This window comes from Rhinatrema bivittatum, chromosome 1, assembly GCF_901001135.1.
Source record: "Rhinatrema bivittatum chromosome 1, aRhiBiv1.1, whole genome shotgun sequence".
NCBI classification, from domain to species: domain Eukaryota; kingdom Metazoa; phylum Chordata; class Amphibia; order Gymnophiona; family Rhinatrematidae; genus Rhinatrema; species Rhinatrema bivittatum.
The window spans coordinates 620,875,334-620,893,620 of record NC_042615.1 but is presented as its reverse complement, the minus strand read 5'-3'; the positions used below and the strand labels follow the sequence as shown (position 1 = coordinate 620,893,620).

The following is an 18,287-nucleotide window of genomic DNA, read 5'->3' as shown; positions in this document are numbered from 1 at the left end:
GCATTGGTTGATATATTCTAAGAGATGAACAAAGCCAAATATCGGATGATTTGTATAGGAGTTTGTGAATGGTTGAGAGGACTTTGTATTGGATTCGTAGCCGGACGGATAGCCAGTTCAATGTACTGAGAGAATTGGGGTAATATGGTCTGTGATTTTTATGTTTGCAAGATGACGGGCGGCGGCATTCTGCACTAGTTGAAGTGGGCAAAGAGCAGTGTCAGAAAGTCCTAAATACAGTCCATTACAGTAATCCAGTCCTGCTAGAATTAGAGCTTGTAAAACAGTACAAAAGTCTTCAGGGTACAGCAATGGTTTCAGTTGTTTTAATAGATGGATTTTGTAGAAAGTTTTTTGTTTTTTTTAAACGACCAAGGAGATTTGGGAGAATATGCTTAAGTATGAATCTAGGTGACTCCCGGATTGCAGGCTTGTGCTATGGGAATGGCAAAATTATCAAAAATTACATGAGAAAAATCCTAGAAGTGCAGCATAAGAATATCTGCTCTCCCAAGGTGTATAGAGTCCTCCAACGGATGAAGGAAGACTTTTGCCTGTTGCAAATGGAGGGCACTGAAAGATCTTTTCAATTCTCTCACCAGGGACTGTATGAACAAGTAAACAAAATAGGAGTACTTTTGGCTAGAGCCATTCGGAAGAGACATACCCAGACGGTAATAGGGAGTATTAGAACGCCTGCTGGAGAGATGGTGAGCTATCCTCAATCTATTAATGAGGTATTCAAAGCCTTATACAAGCCTTATATCAAACCTTATACAGTAACAATGAACACTGTTGTGAAGCAGTGCTGGAGGAATATTTAGCGGGGACTGAGTTCCCCTCACTTACTGAAAGGTAAATTGATAGACTAAGGGTGCTTATTACTGAGGGTGAGGTGTATATGGCCATTATGGGTTTAACTAAGGGCAAATGTCCGGGACCTGATGGCTTTCACATAGATTGTTTTCAAAAATTTCCGCTTGAACTAGCCTCGAAGTTAAAGAATACATTTGACTATTTGAGAGATAATCCATCATATGTCTGATGCAGTTATTGTATTAATTCACAAATCAGGTAGAGATGGCTTAGATCTGGGTTCATACTGTCCAATTTCGCTATAGAACGTCGATATTAAGATCTTAGCAAAACTTTTACAGATGCAACTGGAGACGGTGATGCCTGTCCTTGTTAGGGATGATCAAAAAGGCTTCATTAAAAATTGTCTCTTGACCACAAATACGAGGAGGCTCTCTTTATCATCATTGCTTTGGCCACATGTGCCTAGCAGGACTAGTGGCTGCTCTTGATGCTGAGAAGGCATTTGACAACCTCCAATGGATATTCCTTACTAGGGTTCTAGAGAAAGTAGGACTACCAGTCGAATATCGGGAATTAGTAAATATATTATGCCCACCCTCGTGCCAAAGTGCTCACCAATGGTTATAGCTCCGAATTTTTTTTCCCATTGCACGGGGCAGGGTTGTCTCCTCTTTCCACTGTTTAATTTAGCCTTTGCAATTCTGGCATTTAAGGTCAGGATGAATCCCGAAGTGATGGGATTTCAGGTAGAAGGGACAAAACATGTCATATTCCTCTATGCAGACGACGTTTTGCTTTTCTTAACAAACCCTAGACAATCAGGCCCTAAATTATTTGATGTTCTGTCAGACTATGGCAGATTCTCTAAGTGATGGCCAGAGACGTGTGTCTAGCTGTTTTACCTTTTTTTTTTTTTTTTTTAAATATGCGCTCAACTAGGTGCTCAAAAATTATGCGTCCAGTACTTAGATGTGCACACCTAGGCAGCCAAAAAATTAGGTACACAAAACTCTTAAACACACAGTACCACTTGTGCACAGAGGGAAACAGCGCTTAACATGGGCACACAGACTACAAGGCCCAACTGTGCGCCCAAAAATGGAGTGCGCAGCATGGATGCTCAGCTAGACGCACACGCCAGACTGACAATCCTGTAGAGGGTAGCCTTCGTAAGTGCGCGAAAAGCTGCTGTGGCCTACCACAGAGTGAAAAGCCTTGGTGTGAAGTCTAGCTTAAGAAGGCTGCTCAATTCGCCAGGCTGCCCACATCCCTCGACCTCCCATGGAGTGGGAGGAATGTCGGAATGGCGTGCCGAGCACGGAGACCGGGGGAGGAGGAAGCCCTACACAACAAAAAACCTGCTTAAAAACAAACCCCCCACAAAACAAAAAAACAAAACAAACTTACCAGAGCTCAGTCTTACCTGGCTGAGAACAGAGACTGTTTCCGGCTGCGGAGGGGGGGGGGGGGGGGGGGGGGAGAAGGTATGTGCCGTCACCGCCGCACTCGGTTTCCCACACCTGCTACCTTTCAGTTGCTCAAGCAGCTAAGTCCACCCTGGCTGGAAAATCAGCTAATGGACCAAGGCACTCACCTGTGGGACCATGGAAATCACCTCAGGAATTCAACTGTGAGAGGGACCAATTGTATCACTGCAGGAGAACAGGGCGAATTTATATCTTGAATTCTCCTTTTCTTTAAAATTAAGCAATCCCCAGTGGGGAGATGTACATCCACCATCTGCTGGAGATGGAGAATACTGATCAGGCTGATATCACTGCAGGGATGTATATACTATGATGTCAGCTTGCTCCTTCTCCATCTGCTGGTAGAGGAGCATAACCCACTTGTTCTGGATTCATCTGACTGTGGTAGATAACCAGAAAGAAAGACAACTGAATAGGCCAACTAGTCCTTACCTGTGGTAATCTTTTTTTTTTATTATTGCATTTTCACAATTTACAAGAATACTCTTGAAATGAAATTGCAGAGATACATAGAAATTTTTTAAACAACTAGAAAAACTCAATAAACAAGTAAATTTCTCTTGTTCTCTGTAGTACAAGTCCACAATAGGGAGTGGAGGCGGATATACCCAACTTAAAGAAATAGGTTTCCCCTTTACAAACAGAAAGAACTCAGTAGTATACAGAGATATATAACTTTTACAAAGGACCAGATTCACTTTCACTGGTTCCCACTGGGTTCACTGGATTTTCCCCAACGAGAAATTGAGTTAATTGAGGTGGGTCATAAAAAATGTAGGTATTACTACCATATTTTATCATACATCTGCAAGGAAATTTAAGATAAAATGCCGCACCAATTAACAAAACTTGAGGTCTCATTAGAAGGAAGGCCTTCCTTCTTTTTTGGGTTTCACGAGAGATATCGGGAAATGTTCTAACATTGCATCCCAAAAAAGAAACATTTCTGTTTCTAAGACATAATCTTAACAACCAATCTTTATCAGGTTCTAAAACCAAAGTAACAATTAACATTGCCAGCTCTGCCAAATCTGTGTCAGAAGATTCTAAGATCGCTGATATATTTAAAGGTTGTTGTTGAACCAGAACAATTGTCCCTTCCCTTTGTTCAATCGGTATCCATGGCTTTGGAATATAGAAAATCTTGGCTATTGGTGGTAGCACTTGTTCTTCAATTTGTAGAATTTCCCTCATATCTTTTAAATACATCTCTAAGTGGATTAAGAGGAATTTTAGGGAAATTTATAAATCTTATTTCTATTTTTTGTCAGATTTTCAAGATTCTCCATTTTCATGGCAAGGTATTTCTTATCTCGTATAATTGTTGTCTGAACTGATTGAATGTCCTTTATCTTCTCTCTATTTGACACGATTTGCTGCTGGAGATCAGTATCAGCAGTATTTAATATTTTAACCTGATCTTCCAAAGTTTTAATCTTTTCATTTATCGGGGAAATTAAATGTAAAATAGAAGATCTCATCTCTATTATCGTTTCCCAGATAGTCTCTAATGAAAAAGTTTCAGGTCTTACCACCGCTGGTATTTTCAAGACTGATGTCTCTCCAGTACATCCAGTTGGGTCACCCATATGCGAATCTCTCTCGCTTTGGATAAAGCCTTGAGTTGTTCCTGGGCTGTCTGCTTCGGTCGAGGCCCTGTCAGTCCCTGCCAGGTTCCGCCCTCCGAACTTCGGTCTCCTGGCGTTCCCCCCCCGTTTCGCAGGCACCTCTCCTCTCCGCAGGATTCCTCGGTGGCGTCCCTTCTGCGGGGCTTAAAGGAGATATTGAGCCAAGGAGAGAGGGGAGCTCTACTTCCCCTCCCCCACTCTCCAGCGGCTGTACACCCACTATCGAATCTCCGCGTAAGACATGCGAGTCCATGGGTTTGAGGATCGGCATAGACATGGAGGCTGCAGGGTAAGGCACATCCCGTGATTTGCGCTCTCTCCACATAAAGGAAAAATCGTTTGCAGGAAAAAAAAAAGTAATTTATCCCACGGAGCTCAGATACCAAACCAACCTACTGAGCGGCCATCTTGGATCCGTCCCCCCTACTTGTGGTAATTTATTATGTTACTAGTAATGTTTATTGTGCAGGTGAGGTAAGCAATGCAGTAACTAAAGCTGTGAACTTGCAAACCTTGATCAGATTTCCCCATCTGCATCATTCCATCATCTGTGCTCAGACTTTGATTATAAAGATGTTTGTGAGAGGGACATGCAATGCCCACCCTCCCACTCCACTTTAGACTGCAAAGGACTCTCATACTCGTAAAATCTGGGATCAAGGATTCATGCTATGACTAACCTGTAAGGTGCAGGGGATCACACCCAGAAAATAACCAGTCCACAGCATATGCTGTGTTCCAAAACAAGAGTGATGTTTACTGTAAAAATTAACAGCCCAGAAGTACAAAAATAGAATACAGCCCAGGACACAAAAAGTAGAAATCAGCTCTGAAACAGATGCAGCAGTTTTGCAGGGCTTAGAGGACGCTCCCAGCTTTTTCCAAGAGGTGTTTTCTCCCTCAGAACACCTTATAAACCAGAAAATCCACTTCTCCTACACAAAAGGACAAAGGTAGAAATCTACTAGGTTGGTGGCCCAGCCTCTCAGATAAACTCCCTTTATCCTTCTGACCTTTGGATAAGAAAACTCTCTCAACACTGGATACAAAGAGTTCCTTTACTCGACCCACTCCAACCTCCAGGTGGAAGAGAGAAAAACCACTCTCCCTCCTCCAAACGCCCAGCAATAGCCACAGCTTCCTAGCTGTCTCCCAAACGTTCCTCTGGCATCGATGCCTAGTGCCGCTTTGAGTCTTTTTTTTTTTTTAAATAACCTTGGACTACGGATCCATTTTTTTTTGTGGCTGGACCCTTTCATCCCTCACCAAAACCATAAACATCCCCTGAACCTCTGACTGCTAGGATGTTCCTAAACATCTATGGGGAAAACCTAGCTCTCCCTACAGACACCGAATACCCAAGCCGGGGAGGAGTGCAACTGTGCCAAAAGGGAGCCTGTTCTAGTCATCCACTTCAAAGGGGCACTGCTTTGGAACTCTGGAGAGGGGCATTGGTAAAAGGAGCTCACCTACTATGCGATTTCCAAGGTCTTCTTACCCCCCCCCCCCCCAATTCTGCCTGTGGGAGCCCAAATTCTAAATCTGGCCTTGGACATAACCATCTGATATGTTCTTCCTTTCTCCTCCAGCTCAGGGGATTCTGGTGCCACGAGCCTTCATTTGCAACTAGTTAGGGATTTTTCCCCTATTTTTATAGATTATTCCACTGTTTGTCTGGTCATTGCAGCAATAATCCTGGGGCTGGGAGCATGCAAAATCTGGTCAACAGGTGTCGCCCTTGACGACCACAACTTTCACTCGGGGCCTGTGAACGTGGCCTTCGCTCTGCAGGCTTGCAGAGCGGGATGCAGAAAGCACATAGAAGATCCATAAAGATTACTCAAGACTATGCTGCATTTACTGATGGCACAATTTAAAAAACAAAAAAAAAAGCAGCTGTGTGTGCGCATCAGTATATACGACATGACTAATATCTGGATTGCGGAGAAGGTGACGTATACACAAGGGGTTTGCCTAAAGCAAACACACACACAGTAAAAAGAAAAGCAAAGGGAAACCAAACAATCTAACAAAGGAGGACAAGTAAGTAAAGCAAAGTTTCTTGCTCCCACGGGTCACGTTGGCGTACCTGTAATCACTGCTGCATGCAGCGCACTGTAGGCCCCTTTCATTTGTTTTGTTTTATGCTGCTTTGCCCTTTTGGTCACAGATGGGCACCTCCAAGAAACTGGGTCTAGGCACAATCATTTTTGTAAATTGTAGAAAGAGCTTTGAGGGGAAAACTGGGCACCTGTAACACTCAGAATATCCTTTTCACTGTTTATGGCTATTGTACCCCCTTCGCTGGTCTTATTCCTAGCTATGCTTTTGTTAGGAATACGCACACACACTTTTAAACATTTTCACATTTGTAATACTTCAAAGGCAGGCACCATTTATTGGGTAATCCCTGCTTGCAAAAGTCTCTTCTAATGAAGTTACTGTTTGGTTAGCTCAGAAGCATATCAGCACAGATAACTACATCAGCACAGCCCTTATGCAGCCAACTCTAAGATGATAGCAATGTCTGCTGCATTTATTTTGATGTTCGGGGCAGGACACTATTCCCCTTTGCACCAACCTGTACACAGCACCCAATATTTAATGGAAAAATAATGTATTCTTAGGAGGTAAATGTAATACGGACAGGTTTTCTGGCTGCCTCACATGAAGAACCAGCAAATACATACATCAGGAATTTTATCACATTTTAGTTGAGTTTGATTGGTGTCTTTTTTTTTTTTTTTAAGGATGGAAAAGCAGACATGGCAATGAGAGATGCTACGAATGTCACATGGTAACAAGGACTCTTTGTAGACTGTGATACCTTTTAAAGGACCGACAAAGCATTGTAGTACTTCAGCTTTCCAGATCTCACAAGCTACGTCTTTTTCGGATGTCCTTTAGAAACTATCACAACTAAAAAAAATTTCTCCAGAACCAATGGGGCGGATTTTAAAAGGCGTGCGAATAGCCTACTTTTGTTTGCGCTCCAGGCGCAAACAAAAGTACGCTGGATTTTAGCAGATACGCGCGGAGCCGCGCGTATCTGCTAAAATCCTGGATCGGCGCGCGCAAGACTATGGATTTTGTATAGCCGGCGCGCGCCGAGCCGCGCAGCCTACCCCCGTTCCCTCCAAGGCCGCTCCGAAATCGGAGCGGCCTCGGAGGGAACTTTCCTTTGCCCTCCCCTCACCTTCCTAACCCACCCGCCCGGCCCTGTCTAAACCCCCCCCCTTACCTTTGTCGGGGGATTTACGCCTCCCGGAGGGAGGCGTAAATCCCCGCACGCCAGCGGGCCTCCTGTGCGCCGGGCCGCGACCTGGGGGCGGGTACGGAGGGCGCGGCCACGCCCCCGGACCGCCCCGGGCCATAGCCACGCCCCCGTACCCGCCCCAAAAACGCTGCCGACACACCCCCGAAACGCCGCGACGACCGGGCCCGCCCCCGACACGCCCCCCTCGGAGAACCCCGGGACTTACGCGAGTCCCGGGGCTCTGCGCGCGCCGGGAGGCCTATGTAAAATAGGCTTCCCGGCGCGCAGGGCCCTGCTCGCGTAAATCCGCCCGGTTTTGGGCGGATTTACGCGAGCAGGGCTCTGAAAATCCGCCCCAATATGAGCAATCTCCTACCTCAATGACAAATTAAAGAATTATAAAGGACATTGTACTAGTATTCAGACTTGCTGGAGGCAAGTTAGCGCACTCTATATATACAGCTCTCAAGGCGAGGCACAGGTCAGGTAACATGTCAGAAGTAGCCGTATCTCTTATTTTTGATGGCAGTGTCCCTCAAAGCCAAAAGACTTTGAACTAACAGAACTTCAAAATGCTAGCTAGAGGTAAAGAGGTAGTTAGCATCCAAAGACCTTGGAGGTCTGAGGTAGGGGAGACCTTGCTTAAAATAGATGTAGGGTTACCAACTGTCCTGACTGTACAGAGTTTTGAGGTACTGTAATGGAAAAAAAGAGAGGGGGCTAACATGTGTTACCAAACAGTATTTTAGCCCCTGGGCTGGTAAAAGAAAACCTTTATCGGAAGAAAGAGAACTAGTGGGTCAGGCTATGAGGCTCCATAGGGGTAGATTCAGGAGTAACATCAAAAAACATTTCTTCACAGGAAAGGGTGGTGGACGCATGGAACGGCATCTCAGTGTAGGTGATAAAGCCAAAACAATAACAGCTTAAGAAAGCATGGGACAAATACAGAGGATCTTTAATTGCACAGAAGTGAGAGGAAGGCCAGAGATCAACTGGTATCTATGGCACTGCAGCAGGAAGTAAACTGGGCAGAGTAGATGGGTTATCATCTGCTATTGTTTTCTATGTGCCTGGGTTTTCTAATAGTGAAGCATGCAATAAAAGTCACATATGCATAAACTCCATCAGTAAAGATATTAAACAGCATCTCCAAGTGTATGGAAATTTGACATTTGAAGGTTGGCAACCCTAGCAAAGCAGCCATTACTATTAAAGTAAATTCATTCTGGCCTATGATAAAAAAAAAAGGTGCCCACCCTTAGCCTCAGCAACAGGGCTAATAACGATGGCAGCAATAGTGCTGAATCTTCAGGTGATATAGTTATAGGCCCCAGTGACCTGTTCATGACATGGACTGGGCCCAGGCCTCCAGCCTGGATCAAGGGACGAGGACCCCGGTCTCTGGACCAAGTCCTGCCACTGGGCCTGGGTCCCTGCCCTTCATAGTTGATACACTCTGTGGATAACAACCTGATTTCAGCAAGTGACGATTCTTAATTATTTACTGCATCATGCATTGTTCCTCTCGAAGCACACGGCGAAACACGGACCCGTGACGGGAAACAGAGGACATTTGAAAATTACCGCAAATAGCTAAACAAATGTCATTCATTAAAATTTGCTGAATACAATTTGCAGATATCCATGTATTGACCTCTATATGAATCATCAGACCACTGAACAGTTTACAAACAACCTTTTTGCCCTCAATCTATATATACAATAAACCCATTTAAAGACACTATCCCGAGATGAAATAAGGCTATGGAATGGCTGCCTGCTCAAAATAGCTATTTTACAGTAAATGTACTGCTTAAAAGGGAGCCAATACCATGTATTTTTTGTTCCATCTCAACTTTCTAATTTCCTATGTGATAAATTGCCGCTCCACTCAGGTGGTGTTGGGTCTGTTCCTCCTGACTCTCCTTTAGTAGGATGAGTAATTTGTCATATATTCAACATATATCTCGCAGTTAGGATTAGCTCTACTATTTTCCTGTAATATTTAGATCCTAAATCTTTCCCCTTTATTGCTATCTATTGGATCCCATATTGTGGGCTTAATGGAGATAGTCGTAATGCTTAAATTAATTTTACTTATTGTTTATACATTTTTGTGCTATTCTCCTTTGCTTTTTCAAGAGTGTATGTCTTGAAATCGTTTTGGAAAATGAATAAAGAATTTAAAAAAAAAAAAAAAAAGGAGCCAATGAAGTGAAGGATAGGCAAGGGTGATGTGCTGCGATAACCAGTTATGTTAAAGCTGTCTGGTGGCAGGAATACTGAAATCGTCAATCACAGCCAGGGAGCTGTACAAGTAACCTTTCAAATCACAGAAGCAGGCAGAAACAGTGATGTACCTGGCAACACTGAAAGTAATACTCAGTTAAAGCGTATGCTCAGCAATTTTTTTTTGGAGGGGTGGAAAGTAATTATAATTTTTACTTTTTTTTTTTTTTTTTTTTTTTTAAACACACACAAGAATACAGGAATTTAACTATTGATTTTACCATCACATGAACTTCTAAAACTCAGGGCACCTTTTTAATGACTTTGTAGAAGCCATGTTTTGGCGAGAGTACTTCATCAATACCAAGGGAGGCCGCAGTAGAAGCTTCGGGTACATTCTGCTGAGGCTCGCCCACGCCAATCATTTTTCTGCTTCCTCATTACGGAGGTGAGGTGCCCAGGCCGCAAGGGCGAGGGAGGAAAGCTCATGCTGCAGGAGTGGCACCAGGTGGGAGGAGAAGCGTACCCAAAGGCCTCCGCCTTAGAAATAAAGCTTTCCTTTTATATAAAGAAAACACTGAGCCTCCAACGTGACAAATCGGGCATTGCAGAGAATAGGAACAGGAAACGAAGCACACGTTTTGCTAAGACTCCCCTGTAAACAAGATAACAAAACGGCGTATTGATTTTTTCCTAAGCCAATGCCACCGGCTAACTAGTGGGATCATGACCTGGAATCTTATGTCCCTTTTTTCCTTGTGCAGTACTGCATAAACAGAGGATTGTATTAAACTTAAGGTGCTCTTTAGTGAAGTCCCTTATGCCTTTTAAGGCAAGAGGAGAATTCAATGAATGAATAAGAACATAAGAAATTGCCATGCTGGGTCAGACCAAGGGTCCATCAAGCCCAGCATCCTGTTTCCAACAGAGGCCAAACCAGGCCACAAGAACCTGGCAATTACCCAAACACTAAGAAGATCCCATGCTACTGATGCAATTAATAGCAGTGGCTATTCCCTAAGTAAACTTGATTAATAGCAGTTAATGGACTTCTCCTCCAAGAACTTATCCAAACCTTTTTTGAACCCAGCTACACTAATTGCACTAATCACATCCTCTGGCAACAAATAAATCACAATATAAATCACAATATCAAAAGGAAAACCCTTAGTACCGTGTGTGCGTCTGTGCACAATCTGATTCCATGATGTACCTACTCAGTTCACTGGTTAAAATAAAACACGTTTTCATCGACCTTCTGAGACCTCTAAAGAGGATTTTCAAGGTGCAGCAAAGGTGCCCGAGCGCTCTTACCCTTCTGCGCAGTCTGTCCCTCTCCTCACGGATGGCGTTCATGGTTGCTTTGGTCCTGTTCAGCTCTTCCTCTTTGCTGCACAGCATGGCTGTGAGGCTTTCATTCTCTTCCCGCAGGCCAGCCAGCTCCTTCTCCCAACGAGACCTCTCCTCTGCTAGGTTTGGGTACAAATCCCGTCCCAGCACTCCCTCAATCTCCTCCACAGTCTGAGAACGGTTAAAGAAAAAAACAAAAACAAAACAAAAGAAATAAAGCTGTTTCAAAGCTTGAAAGGCACAGCGAGGAATTACCCATGGTCCTCCCAACAAGCGCATTCGGTTCACTGGTGCCAATCCCAAGTCAAATGCCAAAGCTCATTTAGGGATTTAGCTTTAACACACAGCTCAACCACAGGACAAATATTACTACTACTTTACCTATGGCACTGTAGCTGCACCGCTAGGATGCTGAAATGCGATTTAGTTAAAAAAAACAAAAAACAATAAAACGGGTGAACACAAAACAGTCAAATTTCTTTTTTTTTTGGTCTTCCTCCCTCAAACTGCCTTCCCCACCCAGGCCCACTCCAGAACTCTGTTCTTAAGAAAAACTCAACAAAATAATAAAGGTGAGACGAGTTAGGAAGCTGGGAGGGAGACAGTGGATGCCTGGACCCCTGGAAATTCTGCAGTTTTCGATGCTCCGCGATGTGAGGTGAGCAAATGCTTCTAAAATAGGTAGAGATCGCAAGACATTGAACACGCATACCAACGTTCGAGTATAATGAAACGTGTGCGTTATGTTGAGGGAAAGGGGGGGGGGGGGGGGAATATACGCATATTTTTTATAATCTGTGCAGAGCAGATAAGCACAGATTATGTGGGGCCTTTTAGCCTCAAAGTCTAGCCAGAGCATATACTACTCCACAACCCATGCTGCTCACTGTCCAGGAGATTTCTAATTACAGGCTTCCTGTTCCCTTACAAATGACACAAAACTCAACTCAGCTGAATGCTTTCAACTGATCTGAAACGGTGCCTGGGATGCCAAGCTAGAAGGGTGTCAGAAATAAATACAGATTTGTATTTTCATGCCCATGGCAATATCAGGATTACAGGGCACTGCTACAAAAGCACCTTGAGACGTTTTATATCTAAGGCATTCAACAATATTTATTTTTCAAAGTAATTGGCCTATACCTAACCCTTAGGAGACACGGTATCTAGTTATAGCCACATACATGGGCATGTTAGCCTCTACAAACGAAGCTACAGGGCCATGATAAACCTCTTCAATCTGGGAATTTACCTACAGAAGATGAATTGTGTGAGGCCAGTAATACAAAGAAGCAGAGGCATGAGGAATGCATTTTGTTTAGTTTTCCTTAGATAAATAAAGTGTGACTTAATGCTCCTTGTGCTCCCAAGTTCAAGAACAGGAAAGAAAAAAAAAATAAAAACAATAAGTTTGCTTAACATCTTAACTGCAGCAATGTCATACTTATGTTGACCCCTGCATGAAATCTCCCGTGAGAGATGACATGGGAACAATTTCTAGCAAATCCCTTCTCTCTCTCTCTAACCTCAGGAACCTTCCCCCCTCCCCAGAAATTACTTGAAAGGGCTGACTGTGAAACAAAATTCTAATTTACAATGCCGTCCCCCCCCCAAATACCCTTTTTCATCATCTTATTAGTAATCCTGCTGTAATAGAGGAATGGAAGCACAGGATGCCTCCTCTCTAGGTTAAATCCTACCTCGGAGTTGTGATCAGAGGTGCGCTGGTCGTCGCACAGCAGGCAGCTAACACATCAGTCCCAGTGAGAGGCTGAGGGATCATGAGCCTCACTCTCTCTCAGCAAGCACTGGTTATTATTGCAACCCCACCCCGGGGGTGCCCATCCTACACGGGTGAGGCCATAAAAGTGTGTGTTTCTCTTTGGGGCTGGAACCACTCACCGGCTAGTTCTTTCACAACTTCTTGTGCTTCCGGGGCCGGATCCTTTGTAGGCGGAAGGAAAGATTTACTTCCAGGGCCCGATGTGACACCGGAGATCTTTTTACATATTCCCGTTTTTTTTGTGCTCCCCCCGGTCCATCCACCCTTTCAATCTGATTAAAAATGGTAAAGAGTCTATGGTGCAGAGAGTATATCTTTCTCTCTCTTTCTCCCCAGGGTAGTGAACACACCTGAAGGGTATCCACAGTAATGTCCCTTAATCACGGGTCAGCAGATCTTCAGGAACTATTTGGTTCTCACACAGCCTCTTTATTTCTTCCTTCTGGATCCCTGATGAAAGGGATCCCTTGAAGCAAGCACCTTTCTTTGCTTCAAACAGGAAGGAAGGGCAGCCAAAACTTCCTCCTGGATCTTGAACTCAAAGTCGTTTATCCCCAACAGAATTTAACACCGGAGTTCCTCCTTACAACCAGTCACCACCATTTTAGGGGCAGGTCTTCCCAATCCCCGGGTGTCCCAGATACAGGGCTTCCCGTGCCCTGGGTCTAAGAAAGGCCCAGGTAATCCAGTGAGGCTCCTACCACTTAAAATCTTAAAACCCAAAAAATAGACAGAGGGGGAAAATCCTAACCTTCTAGTCCACTCACTGGCTAAGGAAAAACAGTTCCGGCCCTGGTTAGGACCACCAAGAAGGCTCCTCTGACTGGGTCTGAAAAACAACTCAAGAAAATTCCTCTCTACCTCCTCCCAGCAAACCTAGAGAGACTATGCAATGGAGGCAGTGCATGCAAATCTCTCATGCATATTCATTGCAGATATCCTGAAAACCTGGACTGTTTGTGGTACTCAAGGACTGGAGTTCGCCATCACTGCTCTATTTTGTCCTCAACAAAATATTTAGGAGCACAAGGACCCTAGCTCATGGCTGAAGAAGCCATCATGATGGGCTTCCCCGTATCCCCCCCAAATCCTCTCTTCCATACCTGCATGCATACACCACAGGCCCAAATCTTGCAGCAAGTTCCAGCGGCTCATTCCAATGCTGTGTCACAAGAAAGCAGAACTTGGCTCTCAGTGCCTGGGAGGGCTGCAGCCTACACATCCTAGGCAAACCCAGCTAAAGGAGAAAAACCATGAGCCATGACTCAAACCAGGCTTTAAAAATTTCCCAACCACCAGCTAATGGGCTGTCTGGAGACTAGATTTTTTTTTTTTTAATTACATTTCATTTTGTGGTTTCCCCTCCGGAGAGATTTCCTTTATATCAATTCATATCTATCCAGATGTCAGCTGGTCGTGCACACTGCTTCACAACGGCAAAGAAGGGGGGATACAGAAAAAAAAGAACCGCAGGACCACCGAACATGACCTCTAGACCTTTTCCTTTTTATCTTAAGCCCAAAGCACTATCCCATGCGCCTCGAATATTCGTTGACAGTCTTTTGACCGAGAGGGGCCACTGGCAGGACTTCCCTGATAGATCCAGACATCCTGTGGAGCACAAACCTCGGCATCGATATCAATGTTCTGCCAGTAAACAGCAGCACCGACCACCACTTCCTGGGGCACGCCCTGCCAGCCCACGGTGAAGTAGCGGTGTTGGGACACGGACTCGTGCAGGGCGGTCGCTGGGCCCCCCTTTCATTTCACTTCCCGCGCCGCCTGCGTGCACATGCATTGCCTATGAGCGATTGGTTCGCACTAACCGCACCTTAATCGCTAGGTCGCAGTGCTCACTGGCGGTGGTGAGCTGCTCAATGTGTCTGTCCACTTCTGCTACCGACAAGTTGCAACTGCTCTTCTTCCTCCCGCAGACTACATTCTCCAAGCCAGTCAGCACTCGCTGCAGCTCCGAGTTTAAGTCGCTACAAGTATCTGTGGAAGAGAGAGAGAGAGAGAAAATTCATACAGAAGAACTGAGGACGACCTACCAATACTCTAAAAATATTTAAAAAATAAAAATAATAAAAAAAAAAAGAGATAGTTTGCACTCTAGCAAACGATAAATCACTGGGAGCCTGACTTTTCTTGCTGTGACTCTATTCTCATTCCTTCATGCTATCGTGCCCAGAACATTCATTTTAAATAAAGAGAAAAACGGTTGCAGTGATCAATGCACAAATCTGTGCCCTCTTACAATGCAGTCATGCCTTCATTTGAACCTCAGTATTAAAACACAAGACACAAAATAAGTATTAGGTCGTTGTTATATGTATATTCCATGTATTTTATGCTTGTATTTTTTTTTTACCCGCCCCGAACTTTGGAGGGTGCGGGATAAAAGTAATTCTAAATAAAAATTATCTAAATAATGCTGCACCCATCACATGCTCTGCAACACGCCAAAAGTGCACGAGAGTGGCAATACTTACCCTTTGCTGTTTATTAAAATTGCTCCATGCTTCACTTTCCCTTCAGCAAAATATAATTAAATAGAACATTTTTCAAGAACGCCCTCTGGCCCCTCTCCCCTTTCCCCCAAATTGAAGTGTAACTCGCACCAAACAGCAATACTCTTGAAGGAGCCACGTTTAGAAGAGTCGCAAATGACCTTTCACCACCTCTGACTGATCCATGCTGCCTACGCTATGTCAGATGATATCACCCTACAATAATTCAATAAGCCGCCTTTCTGTGTGATGCTTATCTGTGGCACGGTGCTGAGCACGGCTGCTCTCTTGCTTTCAGGGGAGATGATGAAAGAATTTTAAATACAGCAACTTGGAAGGAACGTTTTTCCTCAATACAGCATGGGTATCACTACTTGCAGCATAAGCTCTCTCAAACACCAAACAATGCGAGCTGGTAATGGTTCTTTTGTAGACAACTGGTGTAATTGTGACTCCTCTTCCTAGGGCTGGTTTTCGTTCTATGCCCAATATGCGATCATTTAGAAGCACCAACCTTAATGTAAGAGAAAATGCTCAGCTGGTCAGATGTACTAAGCATTTGTCCCACAGAGACAGAATGGGAGAACCCTCAGCCCAGCTAGGCAAAAGGTAGGCGCAAATTCTTGTGAATGCTTTATGCAGTATGTGATAGGATTTATGCTTCTCCAGTACCATCTCTCACCCAACAGGGGATGGACAAGATGTGTGTGTCTGTATGTATATACACCCAAATATGTGTAAATGTGTATATGTGCACATACATTGATTTTAACATGAAAGATTTTGTTTGTTCTACAAAATCCGCAAAGACGTTACTCTGTTAAAGAGAGAAAATATATATCTTCGGTTTTGATGCCATTCATATAAGATTGTTCTGGACATAGTAAAACAGGTTTGGTTCTCTCTCTAGAAAGGTACAAATGAACTCCTGTAAAGAAAAAAAAAAAGGCAAAGTTCTCATCTGGGGACAGTCTGGCTCTGTTCATCCTTTGGCACCGGTGCTTTTGGCTGTCTGCGCTCTGCACCGGTGCCATATTTTGCTGGGGCTTCCACTGTAGCATTGGTTTGCAGCCTGGTTCAAAGAAACAGCTTTCAGACTTATTAATTTGTTGCTGAAAAAATGCCAAGTGAATCCTGATATTTATTGTTAGGATTCCCGGCTCCACGAGCTGCAGCACCTACCTACCTCCGACGTCAGCCAAATTTCAGTGTGGCAGGAAGCTACTGAGTTCCACCCCCTGCACTTCCATGTCTCAGTGTGGTCCCCACTGCCGCCATGATGCTATGAATCGGCTCTTCCATAGGTGTGCACTCTTCCCAGTCTTAAAGGTCCCGTGGCAGGAAAGTCCCATGGCACCTCCTGATGACATCATATAGCCTTTCCTATATAAGAGTTCCATGGACAGCTTGACTTTGCCTCACCAAGAAGTCACTTACTCCTGAGTAGTGTGTTGTTGCTCCTGCGTGGAGTTCTTGTTTCCTATCTGCGATGCTTTACTACATTGTCCAGCCTTATCGTGCCTTTCTCATCCAGTGTTTTTCATGTGGCTCTGTCCACCTTGGCCTGACTCTCTGGATCTTGACCCCTTGCTTGGACCAGACTACTCTTGCTAGCTCGATTTTGGCCTGTTCCCGACTCTGCTTGTCTGCTGCCTGTCCTACCTCAGTGTGCCTTTGGACATCAGTTATCTTCATCACTCTGAGGACTGGCCTAAGTCCTGCCAGCCACCAGAGCCCAAGGACTCAACCTTCAGGAGAAGTGGCTGATAAAGGTGGAACTCCAGAGTATTCTGCTACAGGGCGCATCTGCCAGTGTAGGCCTCATGAGTTCGCCCTCAAGGCTGCATCAACAATATCTGCTACCCTTTATATTTTTACTGTAACAGCAATGAGATTTTGTCCTTCTCTTACATTTTGGGGATAAATTTTAAAACCACTTCCATGTCTGAAAAATCTTCTTTAAATTATATTTTACTGAAGGGAAAGTGAAGCACGGGGCAATTTTAGTAGTCAGTAGAGAGTAAATATTGCCACTCAGTTGTGTACTTTTTGTATACTGCATTGTGGGGACAAATTTCAAAGCCACTTCCATGTGTAAAACAGTAGTGTATGCATGGAAATGGCTCGCTACTACATCTATCCTGGGTTTATGTAGAAATATGTATGTAATGCTCTTTTGCTCATGCATTTACCCACACTGAGCAGATGCATTCAGGGAAGAGGGGTGGAGTCTGGGTGGTTTTAGCATTTAAGGACATACTTTTCTAGTTTGAGAAGCATGCTAAATCAGTTTTCTCATGAAATTTCACTGCACAAATTATCAGGGCTAACCTGTGTGTGGAATTCTGCCAGGATAATTTTCAAAGTGAACTAATACGTGTAAGTTCACTTTGACATTTGATTTAAGTTCTGCACCTAACAGTGCATACATTTATATGGCTGGTAAAAAATAAATAAAAATACATATAAATAATTAGAATAACTAAATAAATATATAACAGGCTAAATAAATAAATAGCTAGATAAATTATATCTATATAAAATGTATTTATCAGTAACCTATGTATTAGGCAGATAATTATTCAAGTATTCTTGTGGAATATCAAATTTAGACCTAGATTCATGAAAATGCTATAAATATAGTGGAAATAGTACCCGTGAAAAAAAAAAAAAAAAAAAAAAAGGGAGGGGGGGCATGGTTAGGCTAATTTCTCCCGCATCACTTTGGTAGTTTACAAAATACACGATACATGTATCGCATGCTAATTAATCCCCCACAGGCACGTTAACAAATGAAAAGGTTTTATCACAAAAGAGAGAGAGAGAGAAAGACTCTTGAGATCAATATGCAAGTTTACTATTTATACCACTGTATGAGGGGCACTTTTAACTGTGTGAGTTTTGGGGGGTGGGGGTAGGTTTTGGGGTGCAGTTTTACATACACGGTCAGAGGTTCAAACAACAAAGTTGACATCCGTGAAGATTTTCTGTCATTTGGCATGATGAAAGGTAAAAGAGGAATTGATTTGTACACCTAGCTTGATGCACTCTCTACCTTGCTTCAATCAAGCTAGGTAGAGAGTGCATGGTACAAATCAACTTGTACCTTTCATCACTCCAAATGACAGAAAATCTTCACTGATGTCAACTTTGCTGTTCATACCTCTGACCGTGTATGTAAAACTGCCCCCCCAAAACCTACCCCACTCCCCAAACTTCACA

At 43.8% G+C, this 18,287-nt stretch overlaps 1 protein-coding gene across 3 annotated transcripts in view; it reads right to left on the bottom strand.

The window, feature by feature from the left end:
* MCC (MCC regulator of WNT signaling pathway) overlaps positions 1-18,287 on the bottom strand; it is a 702,540-nt gene that overhangs the window by 132,492 nt on the left and 551,761 nt on the right. For all 3 annotated transcript variants that reach the window (XM_029571531.1, XM_029571538.1, XM_029571544.1), the window contains 2 exons: positions 14,387-14,550; positions 10,737-10,943 (listed from right to left, as the gene is read on the bottom strand). In XM_029571531.1, coding sequence (XP_029427391.1) covers positions 10,737-10,943; positions 14,387-14,550 — 371 coding nt within the window. The remainder of the gene's footprint in view (positions 1-10,736; positions 10,944-14,386; positions 14,551-18,287) is intronic.